Here is a 20000-nt window from a genome sequence, read left to right on the forward strand (position 1 = left end):
GGCGTCGTCATGAAAGGGGGCGGGACTGGGCCTGGTGTCGTCATGAAAGGGGGCGGGACTGGGCCTGGCGTCGTCATGAAAGGGGGCGGGACTGGGCCTGGTGTCGTCATGAAAGGGGGCGGGACTGGGCCTGGCGTCGTCATGAAAGGGGGCGGGACTGGGCCTGTCGTCGTCATGAAAGGGGGCGGGACTGGGCCTGGCGTCGTCATGAAAGGGGGCGGGACTGGGCCTGGCGTCGTCATGAAAGGGCGGGACTGCGACGCTCTATAGCACCCATAGAGCTATAAAGGATAGAGACTGAACCGGAGCGCTAGCCCCGCCCCCCCCGCTATTCATTTCAATGGAAGTTGCTCAGTGGCGTTTTGAAGCATCCGGAAGACTGCCGGAAGTATAATTATAACTCAATGGCTCGAGCGAGCGGAAGTTTAGCCTATAGCCTAGCCCCGGACCTCAGGTCCGTCCACCTCCGTGAAAGTGCTGCAATTCCACATTTCGCCAGTAGGTAGTGGCAGTGTCAACGTTGGATAGCCTTACTGGGGGCTTGATAGCACCGCGTCCGTCTGTAATAGCACGTAAAATCAATCGGTTTGTGAGGGGGAGGAAATAAAATGCTTAGATTATAATGTGAATATGCATAGCTGGAAATGGCATGGAAGCCAATTAATCCGGAGCGTCAAAATTGAGGTCCGGGGGCTAAACTTCCGCTCGCTCGAGCCATTGAGTTATAATTATACTTCCGGGTGCTTCAAAACGCCACTGAGCAACTTCCACTGAAATGAAACGCTCCAGTTTCTATTCTAGGTCTCCATTCTTCTTTATAGTCTATGGTCCACCTTCATGAAAGTGCTGCAATTCCACATTTCGCCAGTAGGTAGTGGCAGTGTCAACGTTGGATAGCCTTACTGGGGGCTTGATAGCACCGCATCCGTCCTGTAATAGCACGTAAAATCAATCGGTTTGTGAGGGGGAGGAAATAAAATGCTTAGATTATATGTGAATATGCATAGCTGGAAATGGCATGGAAGCCAATGAATCCGTTTCAGTTGGCATTTCATCCTAAAAAGAAACACCTCATAGCATAATGCTATGCTAAGTACAGCTGTACAGTGTGTATTTGGTCGGTCAAAAATAGTCAACCTGTATATACTGTGATTTTTAACCCATTCTGGGCGGGAACCCCTTTTGGTGTTTTAAGCATTATGTTATACTTTAGCTATTGAAAAATAGCAGATCTACAAGCTCATAGCGCGGCACCGAGTGCCGCGCTATGAACTTGTAGGTCTGCTATTTTTGAAAAAAAGTGAAAATGTGCCTCAAATCTTTAAATATATATTGTTACAGAGTGAACATTTTAACTTAACTTAAGCTTCTGGGGGGGTCCCTGGAACAACATATTTTCAGATGGGGGGGGGCGGAGGCATATTACATATCATTTTTGGAGGTCCTTGACATCAAATATTGAGCACCACTGATACAGAAACAAAAGGTTTTTCAGAAAACTGTCATGATTTAGAAAACATTTTTTAAATTTCGACGTCAGGCCTACATGGGTTAAAAGCAGAGGTTCTAATCCTTGGTATCTTTATAACCAGCCTCAAGCGTATGTATGGCGTACGTACCGTACCGTACGGCCATGCTCCAGCATGCGGTTGCGTGACAAATCGGTGTCTTTTCAAGCAGCATTGAGCGCTTCTTTCCATGCTCCAGCTCACTGACACTATACACGCTGGGTTTTTCCCACGCAGGCGTTGCTCTACTGAAACACTAACAGGATTACTATTACGTGTTGTTGGCACTCGACTACTACCAGAAGGTGTAACGCGGGTTAACCCACTTAGACCTGAGGCCGATTCTAAAAAAAAATGGCTTCTAAATCCTAACAGTTTTTTTTAAATACCTCATGTTTCTGTATCAGTGGTGCTCAATATTTCATGTCAAGGACCCCTAGAATTATATGTATTTGGCCGCCGACCCCCATCTCAAAATTTGTGAAAAACTTTCACTCTGAATATATATATATATTCAATGATTTGAGGCACATGTTCACGATTTTTCCAAAATAGAAGACCTAGAAGCTTGTAGATCTGCTATTTTTTCAATAGCTAAAGTATAACATAATCCTTAAAACACCAAAAGGGGTTCCCGCCCAAAATGGATTAAAATAATGCGTCACTCTGCAAGGTTAGCTATGGTTTTCCAACCTGTACAAAGTCATTTCTGAGTCACCCCCTAAAATATTAGGTGATTACATTTTGTAATCGTTCTCTAGTGGATGTAACTCCATAACTCCATAAATATATCAGTCGACGTCTGTGTTTTGGTAAGGTGTCATTTTCCATTTTTTTGTTGGCTAATTCAAAGATATATAGCAGATACACAAGCTTGAGTGTATTGCTCTGCGAGTTTGTACACCTGCTATTTATGAATATCTTTTGAAAAGTCTTCTGTTTTGAATACATTTACCTTTTTTAACACAAATCTTCTCTTCTGGTGGCCAAATACATACATTTGGGGGATCCTTCACACGAAAGAGTATGAGAACTATTGATTTAGTTTAGTAGAATCGGTCTCAGTAGGTTAATCCATTTTGGGCGGGAACCCCTTTTGGTGTTTTGAGCATTAAGTTGTACTTTAGCTGTTGAAAAATAGCAGATCTACAAGCTCATAGCGCGGCACCGAGTGCCGTGCTACGAGCTTGTAGGTCTGCTATTTTTGAAAAATCGTGAAAATGTGCCGCAAATCTTTGAATATATATTCTTTCAGAGCGAACGTTTTTAACTCAAATCTTTGCTTCTGGGAGGGTCCCTGGAACAACATATTATCAGATGGGGGTCGGCGGCCAATTACATATATACTTTTGGGGTTCCTTGACCCCACTGACGAAGGTCCTCGGACCGAAACGTTTGCTTTTTAATTGCACTTTGAGCACGAGCACTTTATGAGCATGATAAAATAAAGAAAACATATTTTCCTAAGTCTCAGTTTAAGGAGTTTTACTTCTATTTTCTATACGGTGAGCGAGTCTTTTCCTGTCAAGGGTTCCTTGACATGAAAATGTTTGAGAACCACTGACATAGAAACAGTGGTTTTTCGGGAAAACTGTCATGATTTAGAAGACATTTATAGAATCGTTCCCAGGTCAAAATGGGTTAAAATAGTGAGGCCTTTTTTTTTTTATGATTTTCACTGTAAATCCTTAGCTTCCTCCTCCACCGTGCTCTCTCTCATCTCTCCAGAACCTGTTCAACCAGTTGAAGTCTGCGCCCAGTGACAGCCTGACCTACCGCCTGGCCCTGTGTGTCTGTGCGGTCAACTTCTACCACGGAGGGGTCCGGGCCCTGGCTCACCTCTGGCAAGAGTTTGTTTTGGAGATGCGTTACCGCTGGGAAAACAACCATCTGGTCTACGGGTAGGCCACACACACACAGACAGTCACACACACACATGCCTGGCACTATGCCGATTTAATTATGCTCCGTCACTCGAAGGCAGGGCTCCAGACTAACTTTTTCACAGGTAGCACTGGGGCCACCTACCTTTTCATTTGGTAAAGGTAAAGGTATTTTTTTCTTTGTATAGCGTGGTATTAATACATGATCTTATCATGCCCCCACATCGGGCGCCATTTATTTATGTAGTGGTTTCCACCATTAAAGGTTTGAATCATAAAACCCCCTACAAAGGTCACTGTGTAAAAAACAGCAACCTACCTGGTTATACTTCAAAACACTGTAGATGGTTTCAACCCACCACAAAGTCACTCAGTCAATAAAGGCAATATTTATATTCCACACACAGAAAGTCAGTTTAAGGTTTTGTGTTGAAAATTAAATGCAGTCCAAACCTTTTGGATTAATAAAGTGACAATTTGTACAATATCTCCATTACCATTATCCAAATTAATTCCTTATTATAATATTTCTACATTTTGGAAAAGATATTTTGCAATGTGAAATGCCACCAAATTCTTAATCCTTTTCCTTGTCTTTATGGGCCAACTTGTGAAAGCTGCATGCTTTTATTGTGAAGGCAAAAGTTTCTGAATGCTCTCAGAGCCTGCATATCTCCGCGTGCTGAAAATAGCTGATCTACAAGCTCACAACGTGTCGCGTCCGCGACGCGTTGTGAGCTTGTAGATCAGCTATTTTCAGCACGGAACACGAAGAATAAATCAGGCATCAGTGCTCTTCACTCACTGGGAGGGAGATTAATGTATATTGTTGGCCGATCAGCATGTATGGACCTATGGTATGGACACATAGGCTACCTCCTCGATGCAAACATAACAAGCTTTGGAAGCTATTTTTCGTGGCACATGTTTAATCAAACAACACGTTTACTAAGTTTCACTCAGTGTTTGGGTCGGGAGTCGGCTGTCTGTGTAGATCATGACTGATCATCATGCAGTTAGATATGCGCGCTGCGCGCTCCAGTGAAATTGTACAGCTGAGAAAGATTAGTTAATTTGTGTCGGATAAGCTGCGTTCAGACCTGAATATATATTCGCCTCTGTTCGTCCAGTTTGTACCGCGGCAGGTCGCACCGCGCCCGTTTGCACAATTCTCGTCTTTGAATTGACTTTGTATGTAATCGCGCCGCTCTGACCATCCAAGTCTGAAGGGCTTATTTGTGGGTTTTCGTGAACGATCGTTCTTTGAACACTGGGCGTCAGGCGAACGTCCAATGTTTTCAATCAATGGAACGGGCAAGCACTGCGGGATGTTTTTTTTTCCTCCACTCATCCTTCCAGCAAGTCGCACCTGTGCGACCTCATTCAATTTTAAGTATCACCCTTAATAAATTATGTCGCATATGCGACCTAATAGGTCGCACGCTGGAGCCCTGCTCGAAGGTGACGCTCACACAGAACGGTGGAGAACAGCAGAGCTCCATAGCTCACAACTGTCGCATCCGCGACGCAACGTGAGCTTGTAGGTCAGCCATTTCACAACGAAGTATATGTGCCTTGCTTATGGAGTATATACCTGTCCAGCCAACACACAGGAGGACCAGTGGCGTGCACAGACATTTAGAGGGGCAGGTGCTCAAGTGGAAAAAAAGGGCACCTTGTGCAGCGCGTGGAACCGGCCCGGTTGCCTTAATAGTGAGAGATTTATATATTTTGAGGCTTAAATAATATATTAGAAGATTTGTATCAAGAATTGATCAATGTCACCATGGTCCACATACTGTACAGTGTACACTGAGGAGGACGTTGGATAAAATGAAAGCAACGACAACCAAAACAACAGTGTTTTGGGGGGATGTGTTGGGAATTGATTACATGAAACCGGTACCTGGCGTGTGTGTGCAGTCTCTCACTGTTCTGTGAACAAATAATTGGTATGTAGCTTCATTTGCTTAGCAATGTAATGGGAAACACAACGGACACCTTTTTACGTGTGTTTCCTGTTTACAACTTAATCACATGATGAGGCTGTGGCACCTTCTGGAAACCTGGGACAGTCATACTATGATAACTATGATTCTCAATTTGGCTCCCATTCTTTTCAATATAACATAAACGTATTATACAGTAATAAAACCTCCAGGATTCACGGAGGAAATGATAACTGCACACTCCTCAGAAGATGCCCACGATGGACTGACTGACTTCAATGATAACGTCTTTATTCTGCTAGTTTAACTTTTTATTTTATAATGTAAAACTACTGACTAGGCTGTATTATGGAAGTGAGTCGGTCCTTAGGGAGCTTGTGGCTATTCTTTCCTGTGCTTTATCTCACCATGACCAGCACCTCTTGGGTGTGTACCGGCGTCTTATTTTAATTCCTGGTATGAAGTATGTTTTTGTTTTGGCAGGCTGACCATTTGTATGTAGCCTACAGGAATTGCCTTCGTTAGCTTCATTAAAATAGGATTTTGGTGCAAAATCTGCAAAGTTTTGTATATAAGTATAGTACCTTCACACCTTCTCTCTCTCCCTCTCCTTCATACTCTCTCTCTCCCTCTCCTTCTCTCTCTCCCTCTCCCTCTCCTTCTCTCTCTCCCTCTCCTTCACACCTTCTCTCTCTCCCTCTCCTTCATACTCCAGACTGGCTACTGGCCCCCCAGACCTTCGCTGCTGCCTGCTGCATCAGAAGCTACAGGTGACTATTATCTCTCTCTCTCACACACACGCGCGCACGCGCGCGCGCACACACACAGACGTGCCTCTCTGCGATTATATGACTGTTTACTTCCTTCTTAATAAGCTTTGTCAGTCGCTGCTGTCTTTGTAAGGGGCACGTCGCGAACACAACAGAGCAGCTCGCGGGAGACTTTGATAAAGACCACCGTAATCGCTCGCTAGCAGAGACAACAGCCATGAGAGCTTGGAAGACGACTCCAATCTTTTTCCATGGCTGGTTCTTAAAAAAGAAAAATAACTGAAGACACTGTTTCTCTGTTGGGCTCTGTTGACTATCCCTCCCTAGCTTGCATTCTGTAGACTCGCCTTTAAGGTTCAAGAGGTTTAATTGCCTCTCACTCATATTTGACACCAAACAAACAAGGTAACCTTCATTTGTCTGTTGTTTTGCCAATTGATTCCTCCCAACACGCATTTTGTGCGTTTGTTTTACTAGGCCTAATAGTTTCTTCTGATAAGTGGAACCAGCCGCTTGTCACTCACTAGACATAGGCGGGACTTCTAAGCGGTGTCCAATCAGATTCATTGTTCATGGAAAGGGAGCGACTACCAGAAATCTTTTAAGTTGTTTAAAGTTTTGTTCATTTTAATGGAAGCCCAACTTAAACTTATATTCGTTGCTGTCCGGAAGAAACCTCATAACTCTAAACTAAGGTTTTTGATGTTATTCCATAAATATTGAACACCCTTTACGTCTGTGTTGTTTCGAAAATATTGAACCAATGGAAAGTAGTAAAAAACGCATTGGACAAAACCTCTTAACTCCATTGGACCCTCAATGATGACCTTGGGATACATCACTGAGAATACGTCCCAGGTGATGACCTCAGGATACATCACTGAGGATACGTCCCGGGTGATGACCTTGGGACACATCACTGAGGATACGTCCCAGGTGATAACCTTGGGATACATCACTGAGGATACGTCCCAGGTGATGACCTTGGGATACATCACTGAGGATACGTCCCAGGTGATGACCTTGGGATACATCACTGAGGATACGTCCCAGGTGATGACCTCAGGATACATCACTGAGGATACGTCCCAGGTGATGACCTTGGGACACATCACTGAGGATACGTCCCAGGTGATAACCTTGGGATACATCACTGAGGATACGTCCCAGGTGATGACCTTGGGATACATCACTGAGGATACGTCCCAGGTGATGACCTTGGTAGACATCACTGAGGATACGTCCCAGGTGATGACCTTGGGATACATCACTGAGGATACGTCCCAGGTGATGACCTTGGGATAAATCACTGAGGATACGTCCCAGGTGATGACCTTGGGATACATCACTGAGGATACGTCCCAGGGGATGACCTTAGGATACATCACTGAGGATACGTCCCAGGTGATGACCTTGGGATACATCACTGAGGATACGTCCCAGGGGATGACCTTGGGATACATCACTGAGGATATGTCCCAGGTGATGACCTTGGGACACATCACTGAGGATACGTCCCAGGTGATGACCTTGGGATTCATCACTGAGGATACGTCCCAGGTGATGACCTTGGGATACATCACTGAGGATACGTCCCATGTGATGACCTTGGGATACATCACTGAAGATACATCACTGAGGATACGTCCCAGGTGGTGACCTTGGGATACATCACTGAGGATACGTCCCAGGTGATGACCTTGGGATACATCACTGAGGATACGTCCCGGGTGATGACCTTGGGATACATCACTGAGGATACGTCCCAGGTGATGACCTTGGGATACATCACTGAGGATACGTCCCAGGTGATGACCTTGGGATACATCACTGAGGATACGTCCCAGGTGATGACCTTGGGATACATCACTGAGGATACGTCCCAGGTGATGACCTTAGGATACATCACTGAGGATACGTCCCAGGTGATGACCTTGGGATACATCACTGAGGATACGTCCCATGTGATGACCTTGGGATAAATCACTGATGATACGTCCCATATGATGACCGTGGGATACATCACTGAGGATACGTCCCAGGTGATGACCTTGGGATACATCACTGAGGATACGTCCCAGGTGATGACCTCGGGATACATCACTGAGGATACGTCCCAGGTGATGACCTTGGGATACATCACTGAGGATACGTCCCAGGTGATGACCTTGGGATACATCACTGAGGATACGTCCCAGGTGATGACCTTGGGATACATCACTGAGGATACGTCCCAGGTGATGACCTTGGGATACATCACTGAGGATACGTCCCAGGTGATGACCTTGGGATACATCACTGAGGATACGTCCCAGGTGCATCCAAGCGGTGTATTTTCGTTCAAAGTCACAACACCAACTTTGATGAGGCAGTATTGCATCGTTTAAAAAATATATAAGGTTTTATTCATTTCCTTAACCCATTTTGGGCGGGAACACCTTTTGGTGTTAGCATTATGTTATGCTTTAGCCATTGAAAAATAGCAGATCTACAAGCTCATAGCGCGCCACCGAGTGGCGCACTATGAGCTTGTAGGTCTGCTATTTTTGAAAAATCGAAGAACGACTGACATAGAAACATAGCTTTTTCAGAAAACTGTCAGGATTTAGAAGATATTTTTATTATCTGATCTCAGGTCAGAATGGGTTAAAAACCTTATTTTCCTGAAAAATGAACATTTTGGAGTTATGAGGTTTACTCCGGACAGCAGTGATATACTGTACATTTTCAAAAAGCAACACATTATCTCAACATTGCTCCAAATCCCTCGTTGTTCACTGTCATGTAATTGCAATTGGGGGGGGGGGGGGGGGGGGGGGTAGTGCGAACCTCAAACCGCACATATCAGATAACAGATGGCGCAGAGAGAGAGGAATCAACGTCTTCCCACGCGCAATTATGCTGCTATTTGAAAATAGAGGCTTGAGCGTAATGCGGCTGGAACATCGTGGAGTACACGACGATTACTCGAATCGTCTCACTTTCAACGTGAAGGGCTTTCGCAGCAGAGGGGGTGGGGGTGGGGGGGAGGAGGAGGAGGAGGAGGGGCAGAGGGTTTGCAGTTGAACCAACGTGCGACTATTCATTTGATCCAGGTTTTACATAACGAGCACAAAAGCAGCGAACACAGTTTTTTGGTAGTTTGATATAAAGACTTATGTGGAGGTTGGGAGGGTGTTATAATCTGTCTGTGTTGGTTCTTCCCAAAGTGCGCCCCCCCCCCTACCTGCGGCCAGTTGTCTGCGAGAGCCTTAACCCATTTTGGGCGGGAACCCCTTTTGGTGTTTTAAAGCATTGTGTTGTACTTTAGCTATTGAAAATAGAGTGCCGCGCTGAACTTGTAGGTCTGCTATTTTTGAAAAATCGTGAAAATCTGCCTCAAATCTTTGAATATATATTATTAGAGTGAACATTTTAACTCAAATCTTTGCTTCTGGGGACGTCCCTGGAACAACATATTTTCAGATGGGGGGAGGGCGGAGACATATATATGTAATTTTTGGGGTCCTTGACATGAAATATTGAGCACCACTGATACAGAAACATATTAGGTATTTCAGAAAACTGTCAGGCTTTAGAAGACATTTTTTAAATTTCGACGTCAGACCTAAATGGGTTAAACGGTGTGTTGTGATTCAGCCGCCCACAGCTCACCTGTGGGAGAGAGATATATAATAACACATTTAGACCTGGGAACGATTCTACAAATGTCTTCTAAATCATGACAGTTTTCTGAAAAACCCCATGTTTCTATGTCAGTCGTTAGATAGATAGATTTTATTTCGGTCCGTACAGGAAAAAGGATTACATACAGACGTACATACATTAATATCCACTAATAACTAGTGGTACCGAAAAGGTGAAGGCAGAAGCCGAAGCTCATTGCGCCTACCCTTTATGAACATAACTCAAATTACACTAATCAGAGAATGTTGTCAGACATGGATTTCATTAAAGAGAAAAAAAAACAACTATAAGGTTCTGGCCATTGATTGTGAGAAATCTAAGAAATCTAAGCCGGGCTTAGATATGGCCTATATTATGAAAAAAAAAAAAAAAAAACAAACAAAAACAAACAAATGTTTTTAAATAGGAAGAACATAGGAAGAACAAGTCGTTCACAAACATTTTCACGTCAAGGACCCCCAAGATTTCTGTAATTGGCCGCCGACCCCCATCTGAAAATATGTTGTTCCAGGGACCCCCCCAGAGGCAAAGATTTGTGTTAAAAACTTTGGCTCTGAAAGAATATGTATTCAAAGATTTCCACCACATTTTCACGATTAAAAAAAATAAATAGCAGACCTACAAGCTCATAGCGCGGCACCGAGTGCCGCGCTATGAGCTTGTAGATCTGCTTTTTTTTCCAATAGCTAAAGTATAACGATGATTAAAATACCAAAACGGGTTCCCGTTCAGAATGGGATAAAGATAAGGGCTAATAAAGACCTCCAGAAACAAGGCAGGGCGAGGGAGGTAATATCTCTGTGGAAACAAGGCAGGGCGAGGGAGGTAATATCTCAGTGGAAACGTGGGAAGGGCCGTGCAACGGAGGAGATGGAGAGAGAGAGACAGAGGAGGAGATGGAGAGAGAGACAGAAGGGCTGAGCAACGGAGGAGATGGAGAGAGAGAAGGGCTGAGCAACGGAGGAGATGGAGGGAGAGAGACAGAAGGGCTGAGCAACGGAGGAGATGGAGAGACAGAGAGACAGAAGGGGGGGGGGGGGGGAGGAGGGGCTGGGGGGGGACGCTTTATCTGCAATCATCTCAATAACAGAAGCCGTCCAGGCAGACACAGAGCTGAGAGTCCCTGGCTCATGAACTCAACACGGCTCTCTTTCGCAATACCGCTTGTCTCCTTCTCTCTGTCGTAGTTCTATCTCTTAGTGTCCCCCTCCTTTCTCTCACCCTCTCTCTCTCATTCTCGCTCTACCCCTCAATCTCTGCCTTGTCTCGACTCTCTGCTTATCTGTCATCTATCAGTCTAGCAGAGGGATGTGAATCTCGTTGTCGGTAATGAAGCAGCCTGTATGCGCTGGCCCCGGAGTTCACTGTTTACCGGGAGAGATGGCGGGCTATAGTGGACATACGTCGCGGTAATTATGAGGAATGGACTCTGCGCGAAGGAGCTATAGGAAGCATCTCGTGCGTGATGAAAAGTCGCCTGTGTTCATATTCAAAGACGCACAGATGCTCCTGCAGCCGTACACACACGTGCACACAAATCTGCAAACGCGGTCTTAAAAGAAACGTGCAGTTGCTAAGCAAGCATAATATTCTCTCTGTTACACACACACACACACACACACACACACACACAGACACACGTTCGCTCACCTTTCTCAAACCTCAGCCTTTCTCACCCTTCTCAAACCTCCCAAAAGGAGGCCTGCAAGCCCCAGCCCTCATCGATCTCTGTCTCTCTCTGACGCTCCCTGTCTCTCTCTGCCTCTCTCTGCCTCTCTCTGTCTCTCTGTCTCTCTCTGTCTCTCTCTGCCTCTCTCTGTCTCTCTCTGCCTCTCTCTGTCTCTCTCTGTCTCTCTCTGCCTCTCTCTGTCTCTCTCTGTCTCTCTCTGCCTCTCTCTGTCTCTCTCTGCCTCTCTCTGTCTCTCTCTGTCTCTCTCTGCCTCTCTCTGCCTCTCTCTGTCTCTCTCTGTCTCTCTCTGTCTCTCTGTCTCTCTCTGTCTCTCTCTGCCTCTCTCTGTCTCTCTCTGTCTCTCTCTGCCTCTCTCTGCCTCTCTCTGTCTCTCTCTGTCACTCTCTGCCTCTCTCTGCCTCTCTCTGCCTCTCTCTGCCTCTCTCTGTCTCTCTCTGTCTCTCTCCGCCGCTCCCCAGATGCTCAACTGCTGCATCGAGCGGAAGCGAGCGCGGGACGAGGCGCGCAAGGCGGCCGAGGGAGGCAAGGAGAGAGAGCGCAAGGTGTCCGGCAGCGCCGGAGAAAATGGCCGCACAGGGAACGCCGCCGCGTCCGACGCCAACCGCGAGGCGTCCCCCGGGAAGTCGTGGGACTCCTGGAGCGACAGCGAGGACGGCGAGGACGAGTTCTTCGAGTGCATGAGCGACCAGGAGGACATGAAGGACACCCCGCCCACCGATGGCGGGAAGGCCAGACCCGAGGGGAGGCTCCACCCCCACGGCAAGATAACCCTGATGAACTCCACGGAGCCGCTCTTCATCCCCGTCACTCAGGTCAGAGGTCAACTAGGCACTGTTCCTTTCAGCAGTGAGTATAAGCATAGAGCACCCAAGTCCTGACGTCACTCGCTCGTCCCCTTGATTCCCCTGGTCCATGGAAGTAATTTCTCCATGGAGAATAACATGGGGTGATCTTAAAATCGTCTACTATAGAGCACCGAAGTCCTGACGTCACTTTCAGTAGAGGGCACCAACACACAGGTTTATAGGTTTTTTATTTGTATTGAAATCTCCATAGGGCGATTTTATGTCGCTTCATATAAGAACTGTTTGAAAAATAAACCGACCACCCCGGCCTTTTCACTCATATGGATATGAAGCATCGACTGAAGGTGTATGTTCAGATTTATAGCTTCTACGATTTAATTTGCTAAGTTGATCATCGTGGTTCATAGCTATCCCTACTGAAAGGGTCACAACTGCACAAAGAGTAATGTCTTTACTCAAACTGTCTAAATAATATAACTCAAGTGTCTTTTATACTTTTATTGTCGTTTAACAAACATACATTTAACACATGAACTAGCTATTTAGTTTGGTTAGTTGGTGGTTGGTTAGTTAGGTAAATAACCTGCATGAATGAGACAGAAATACACATACATTCGTCGATTACAGGCAGGTTTACACAACACATGGATAACACATTATTCATTGATTATTAATAGTTTGCATTATGTATCAATAATTACCATTGGTCTAATGTGAGTTGTGTTGTTCATCATGTAGTTACATGAGGTGTGGATCCATTCCTTGGTTGCTGAATCTGAGTCTCTATTTCCCTACATGCTCCTTAAGTTCTGCCAATGGCTTAGTCTCCTCCTTTGAGGTGAGGGTACAAGCCATTGGCTGTTGACTGTGATCAGGAAGTCACTCACTGGAACCATGAGTGTATGGTAATTACATGGGCTGGTGGAATGGTCTATTCTCCCACTATAGCTACTTCTCAACTGGTTTATGAGAGTTTAGGGTTTAACACATTAATCATTTACATTCCTTTTAGGCACTGGAATTACATATCCACCTTTAGATAAATGCAGGCATAATGTTTTATAGTTAAACACAGTCATTGGAACATGTTGATCTGTTGTTCTTCACCGGCAGTGGGCAACATTACTACCCCCGCAGGGTGTCGGAATTCACACTCTTATCTCGTTCCTCCAGCAACTGCCAGGGGTCTGACAGGGGTCTTGCTGGGCAGTTTTGAGTGCATGTTACCGTTATTCCACAACATATTTATTAAACATTAACACATCCCAATATCCTGGATATTTCCACAGTGTAAATGTACAAATATACCCAAAGAGTAACAAAATAAGCATTAGAAACGAGCCAAACAACCCAGAGACTACATTTCCGGGTAGGCTGCTTCTGCCCGCAGCCCGTCGCACAACAGAAACTGAACGTTAATTACGTTTATTTTTATTTTTATTTTATTTATATATAATGTATCGTGGTTAGTACGAGTCGAGTCACCACCAGCTGAGCTTACGTCAACGAGGAATCTCAGGAACGCAATATGTTGACAGCTGGGCGTGACGTATATGCTCAGCGACATTGCATTCATATGTAGTTTCAAGGCTTTTGCGGTCACATTAATTCAATTTTCTCTAGAAACTGGCTGTATCAAATATGAATGGACAAAATTAACGACGCACAGCCACTCCCCTGACAGAAACGCTGGGGTGGTCGGTTTATTTTTCAAACACAGTTCTTATATGAAGCGACATAAAATCGCCCTATGGAGATTTCAATACAAATAAAAAACCTATAAACCTGTGTGTTGGTGCCCTCTACTGAAAGTGACGTCAGACTTCGTTGCTCTATAAACGTTGTGGTCCAAAAATAAACAAGCTGTCTCGGCGTTATTGTCAGGGAGGTGTCTCTGTATCGTTATATTGTCAGGGAGGTGTCTCTATCGTTATATTGTCAGGGAGGTGTCTCTGTATCGTTATATTGTCAGGGAGGTGTCTCTGTATCGTTATATTGTCAGGGAGGTGTCTCTGTATCGTTATATTGTCAGGGAGGTGTCTCTGTATCGTTATATTATCAGGGAGGTGTCTCTGTATCGTTATATTATCAGGGAGGTGTCTCTGTATCGTTATATTGTCAGGGAGGTGTCTCTGTATCGTTATATTGTCAGGGAGGTGTCTCTGTATCGTTATATTATCAGGGAGGTGTCTCTGTATCGTTATATTGTCAGGGAGGTGTCTCTGTATCGTTTGTCAGTCACTCATTTATGATACAGTCTGTTTCTAGCGAAAATGTAACTGATTCAGCAGCATTAACAATAGTGTTTTCTCTCAGTTGATTCTTCATATCCATATGAGTGAAGCGGCCTGGATGATTTGTTTATTTTTCAAACACAGTTCTTATATCGGTCTAAAATCGGTCTAAAATCCCCCCTATGGGGATTACAATACAAATAAAAAGTACATGAACCCGTGGATGCGTTTTTGGCCGGGGACCCCCGAAAATGCTTTGGCAACGTCTCGGGACCCCCGCCCCGCCCCCTCCCGACCCCCAATATAAATTGACTGCTACAATAACCTTAAACCATTTTGGGCGGGAACCCCTTTTGGTGTTTTAAGCATTGTTATAATTTAGCTATTGAAAAATAGCAGATCTACAAGCTCATAGCGCGCCACCGAGTGGCGCGCTACGAGCTTGTAGGTCTGCTATTTTTGAAAAATCGTGAAAATAAAATTTAAAAATAAATCTTTTTTTTCTTTTTTTTTCTTTGGAAAATAATTTGGGGACCCCCTAAAATAATTTGGCGACCCCCCCGAGGGGTCGCGACCCACGGGTTGAGAACCCCTACTCTATACAAGTGTGTGTCTGAAAATCAGATGTATACACGTACCGCACGTACAGTGTATGACTGGATGTTTACACCCTCCCACTTGACCAGATGCAGGGATTAGCGGTGAGAGGAAATACACGCGTCAAGTAAAACTGGACGAAACAGGAAGAAAATAGTTTGTTAGCTGCAAACATTGTGATTCTGTTATGTTTATGCTTTTAGTCACATTTTAGTCGCCTGGAATGTTTTGGTGTTAGTCTAGTTTTAGTCGACTAAATGTCATACGATTTTAGTCGACTAAATCTACTGTTGATTTAGTCGACTAAAATGTATTTTGGTGGGCCTTGATGCCGTCGTAATGGTCGTAATCGTAATGCGACCAAGTGTAAAAATGACTTGTACTGGATCTCTTGTCCACTGGGCCCTTCCTGGATCTCTTGTCCACTGGGCCCTTCCTGGATCTCTTGTCCACTGGGCCCTTCCTGGATCTCTTGTCCACTGGGCCCTTCCTGGATCTCTTGTCCACTGGGCCCTTCCTGGATCTCTTGTCCACTGGGCCCTTCCTGGATCTCTTGTCCACTGGGCCCTTCCTGGATCTCTTGTCCACTGGGCCCTTCCTGGATCTCTTGTCCACTGGGCCCTTCCTGGATCTCTTGTCCACTGGGCCCTTCCTAACATTTTAGTCTAGTTTTATTTGTTGACGAAATTGTCAATATATTTAGTCTTAGTTTTAGTCATCAAGTTAACGCTCCAGTCTAACGTTCCATTATTTGCATGTATATACATCTGCTAAGAGCAGAAAGGAAAACTCCACCTGTTCCACAGCAAGAGACACATCATCCGCTGCACCGTTTAAATAAATTGTTAAAGGGAAACTTCACCCTTTTTGCAAAAATATATATGTTTAAGACGTTTAGAAGATTTAGAACACTTTCCTGGGTGTCTTTTTGTGTGTAATATGTGGTTTTAGATATTTTAGATGTTAGCAGTGAACCCAGTGTCTCTGATGTCATGGACACTGGGCTCACTTACTTCCTGGACTACATGTTGTCTCAGTAAGACAGCCCTCCCCCTATCCACAAGGAGGAGCAGTGCACCAAAGCATTATGGGAATTCTAGTCCAGGAAGGAAGTGAGCCCACTTTCGATGACATCAGAGACACTAGGCTCACTGCTAAAATCTAAAATATCTAAAACCACATATTACACACATAAAGACCCCCAGGAAAGTGTTCTAAATCTTCTAAACATCATTAACATATATATTTTTGCAAAAAGGGTGAAGTGTCCCTTTAACCGCTATACGATGTGATCCCCAGACCAACTTGACATAATCCTTAGTCTTCTTCCAATTTATGATGACACGTACGCTAACGATAAATCACTGCTGCATAATTCCCCTAATTGGCTTGAGGGGGAGGTGCGCAGGGGCCGTGTAACACTGTAACACTGCCCCCGTGAAACGGCCACCGGTGGATATAATGGTCTCCGCCGGGTGTTCTTAACCACATTTAGACACTAGATTCTACGGAATGTCTTCTAAATCCTGACGGTTTTCTGAAAAACCCCAATGTTTCTATGGCAGTGGTTCTCAAACTATTTCTTGTCAAGGACCCCATATAATAGTCAAAGATTTTGCCACATTTTCATGATTTTTCAAAAATGGCAGATCTACAAGCTTTGAGCTTGTAGATCTGCTATTTTTCAATAGCTAAAGTATAACATGATGCTTGAAACACCAAAAGGGGTTCCCGCCCAGAATGGGTTAACCTCATAGGCCTATATGTCCAAAACTGTTTCTTTTTTCGGTATTCAAATTCAAAAATTACAAATGCTTTTGTGTGACGCTGTAGTTGGTATGATCAAAGTAGGGCCGGTAATTTACGAGGAAAAAAAACAGCGTTATAGTCCACTCGCCAGAATGTGAACCCGGACATTTTGAGTAAATAGTAAATGGTAAATGGTGCATTTATAAAGCGCCTTTATCCAAGGCGCTTTACATAGATTGTGCATTACATTCACCCATTCACACACACATTCATACACCGATTGCGGCGGAAGCCATGCAAGGCACCAACCAGCACATCGGGAGCAATTTGGGGTTCAGTGTCTTGCCCAAGGACACTTCGACATGTAGACAGGAGGAGCCGGGATTCGAACCGCCGACCCATGGATCATTGGATACCCCCCCCCCCCCCATCTGAAAACATTTTGTGCCAGGGAGTCACACGGCCCCATATAGCAGGGGTTCTCAACGTTTTTGGCCGGGGACCCCCGGAAATGCTTTGGCAATGTCTCGGGACCCCCGCCCCGCCCCCTCCCGACCCCCAATATAACCCTTTTGGTGTATTAAGCATTGTTATAATTTAGCTATTGAAAAATAGCAGATCTACAAGCTCATAGCGCGCCACCGAGTGGCGCGCTATGAGCTTGTAGGTCTGCTATTTTTGAAAAATCGTGAATTTTTTAAAAAAAAACTAAATTTCTTTTTTTTTTCCTTTTTTTTTTAATAATTTGGGGACCCCCTAAAATAATTTGGCGACCCCCCGAGGGGTCGCGACCCACGGGTTGAGAACCCCTGCCATATAGGATTTGAGGTGTGAAAAATGCTCTGCCCCTCTGGATTTTTACAATAAGCAAGTTGGCAACACAGAGCGCCATCCATAGCGCCAGACGGTGCTGATTAGAGCCAGTAGTGGTGGTAGAGTAGGCTAGGTGTGTTCGCTGGGAGCGAGCCTGGAGAGATTTGTGACTCTGCTCTTCCTCCTCATCAATTATAGAGAGCCCTGAATGGTCCGGGGCTAATGAATGGAGGGGAAAAACACCGAAAATGCACTGACCCTGCTCAATAATTAACAGTGGGAGAGGAGAGGAGAGGAGAGGAGAGGAGAGGAGAGGAGAGGAGAGGAGAGGAGAGGAGAGGAGAGGAGGGGAGGGGAGAGGCTGGGGAGAGGCTGGGGCTGTCTTAGACACTTTATCTATCCTATCTAATAATTAACATGAGGAGAGGAGAGGAGGGGGAGAGGGGAGGGGAGGAGAGGGGAGGGGAGGAGAGGAGAGGAGAGGAGAGGGGAGGGGAGGGGAGGGGAGGGGAGGGGAGGGGAGGGGAGGGGAGGGGAGGGGAGAGGAGAGGAGAGGCTGGGGCTGTCTTAGACACTTTATCTATCCTCCACATGCACACACACGTTTGGATTACTATACAGTGTTGTTTTTTTTTCACTTGGTTTTAGTCACATTTTAGTCGCCTGGAATCTGTTTGTTTAGTTTTAGTCGACTAAATGTCTTATACGATTTTAGTCGACAAAATGTGTTTTGGCGGGCCTTGATGCCGTCGTAATGGCTCATTTTACACTTGCTGAAAATAGCCGATCTATACAAGCTCACAACGTGTCGCCCTGTGACGCGTTGTGAGCTTGTAGATCGACTATTTTCAGCATGCGACCAAGTGTAAAATTACTTGTACTGGAGCTCTTGTCCACTGGGCCCTTCCTAACATTTAGGTTTTTATTTGTTGATGAAATTGCAAATGTATTTGGTCATAGTTTTAGTCATCATAGCTTAGTTTTCATTTAGTTTCCATTGAGTTTTCGTCAGTGAAAAAAGGTAGTTGACGATCATTTTTCGTCATAGTTTTAGTCGACGAAATCAACACTGTTGTTGTGAGGACATCTAACGTTTAGGAGGGCATTGGAAATGGCACTTCCAAAACCGTTAGTCCCAATACTTGATTCTGATTGGCTGGTTACCGTCACTTGACCGTTGTAAATTGCACCGATAACCCACACCTTCAATCACTTTATATCATTCGCAGCTGATTCCGCATCTCTGTAGCTGTACTGGGGAAGGGGAGCGCTTGATTGCCTTACGAACCCAAGCCGTGCGGGCGTCTATAAGCACCGCCCGGCTCATATGACTGTGAATGTGTGGCTCCAGGCAGCCCCGTAAAGACATCAAGCGCTATTCTCCCGTCACATAGCCTAAGTTGTTATGCACAACTCCTTGTACCCTTGATGCAATAGGCCTATTAGGCCCTATGTTTAAATAGTGGAACGGTTCCTATTGTTCTGATTTGTGGGGTAGGTACGTAGGTGCCCTGCTCTGTAAACACAGAGACGCGTGTAGGACTCTTTGTTCTTTCTGCTTTATTGTCTCTTGAAGACTATCATTTGGATGCTTCTGCTAGTGGGCCGGAACCACTAAAACGATGTCCGCAGGGTGTCCGTATATATAGCTTTCCTGTGCACAGTGTTTAACCCATTCTGCACGGGAACCCCTTTTTGGTGTTTTAAAACATTGTTATACTTTAGCTATTGAAAAATAGCTTGCAGGTCTGCTATTTTTGAAAAATCGTGAAAATATGCCGCAAATCCAATATATTCTTTCAGAGCGAACGTTTTTAACTCAAATCTTTGCTTCTGGAGGGGTCCCTGGAACAACATATTTTCAGATGTGGATCGGCGGAGAAATACATATAATTCTGGGGGTCCTTGACATGAAATAGTTTGAGCACCACTGACATAGAAACATAGGTTTTTCAGAAAACTGTCATGATTTAGAATACATTTGTAGAATCTGGTCAGTCCAAAATGGGTTAACTCTATTGTTCTCCATTTTTATTTTGAGGACCCAAGAAAAGTGTCCTCACACAGTGTCTATTTCTCAACTTCTACTATACTTGTGGGGACTTTTGGCCTTCACGCGTAGAGCAATACAACATGCACGCACGCACGCACGCACGCACGCACGCACGCATGCACGCACGCACGCGGTCTTCCATCGCGAATGTGTGCAGGTGAGGAGGTTTGGACGCAGCACCGAGTTAAGAGAGCGGAACGGAGCATTAGATAGAGGAGAGAAGGAGAGAATAGGAGAAAGGGAGGGCAGGAGATAGATGGA

At 45.0% G+C, this 20000-nt stretch overlaps 1 protein-coding gene across 1 annotated transcript in view; it reads left to right on the top strand.

Annotated features, from left to right (window-relative positions):
- The window catches only part of rab3gap1 (RAB3 GTPase activating protein subunit 1), a 113625-nt gene that overhangs the window by 44281 nt on the left and 49344 nt on the right, over positions 1 to 20000 (top strand). Inside the window, exons 11-13 of the mRNA XM_079518658.1 lie at positions 3201 to 3409; positions 6056 to 6110; positions 11946 to 12299. Of these exons, the coding sequence (XP_079374784.1) occupies positions 3201 to 3409; positions 6056 to 6110; positions 11946 to 12299 (618 nt within the window). The remainder of the gene's footprint in view (positions 1 to 3200; positions 3410 to 6055; positions 6111 to 11945; positions 12300 to 20000) is intronic.

This window comes from Electrona antarctica (genome assembly GCF_951216825.1).
Source record: "Electrona antarctica genome assembly, chromosome: 13".
NCBI classification, from domain to species: domain Eukaryota; kingdom Metazoa; phylum Chordata; class Actinopteri; order Myctophiformes; family Myctophidae; genus Electrona; species Electrona antarctica.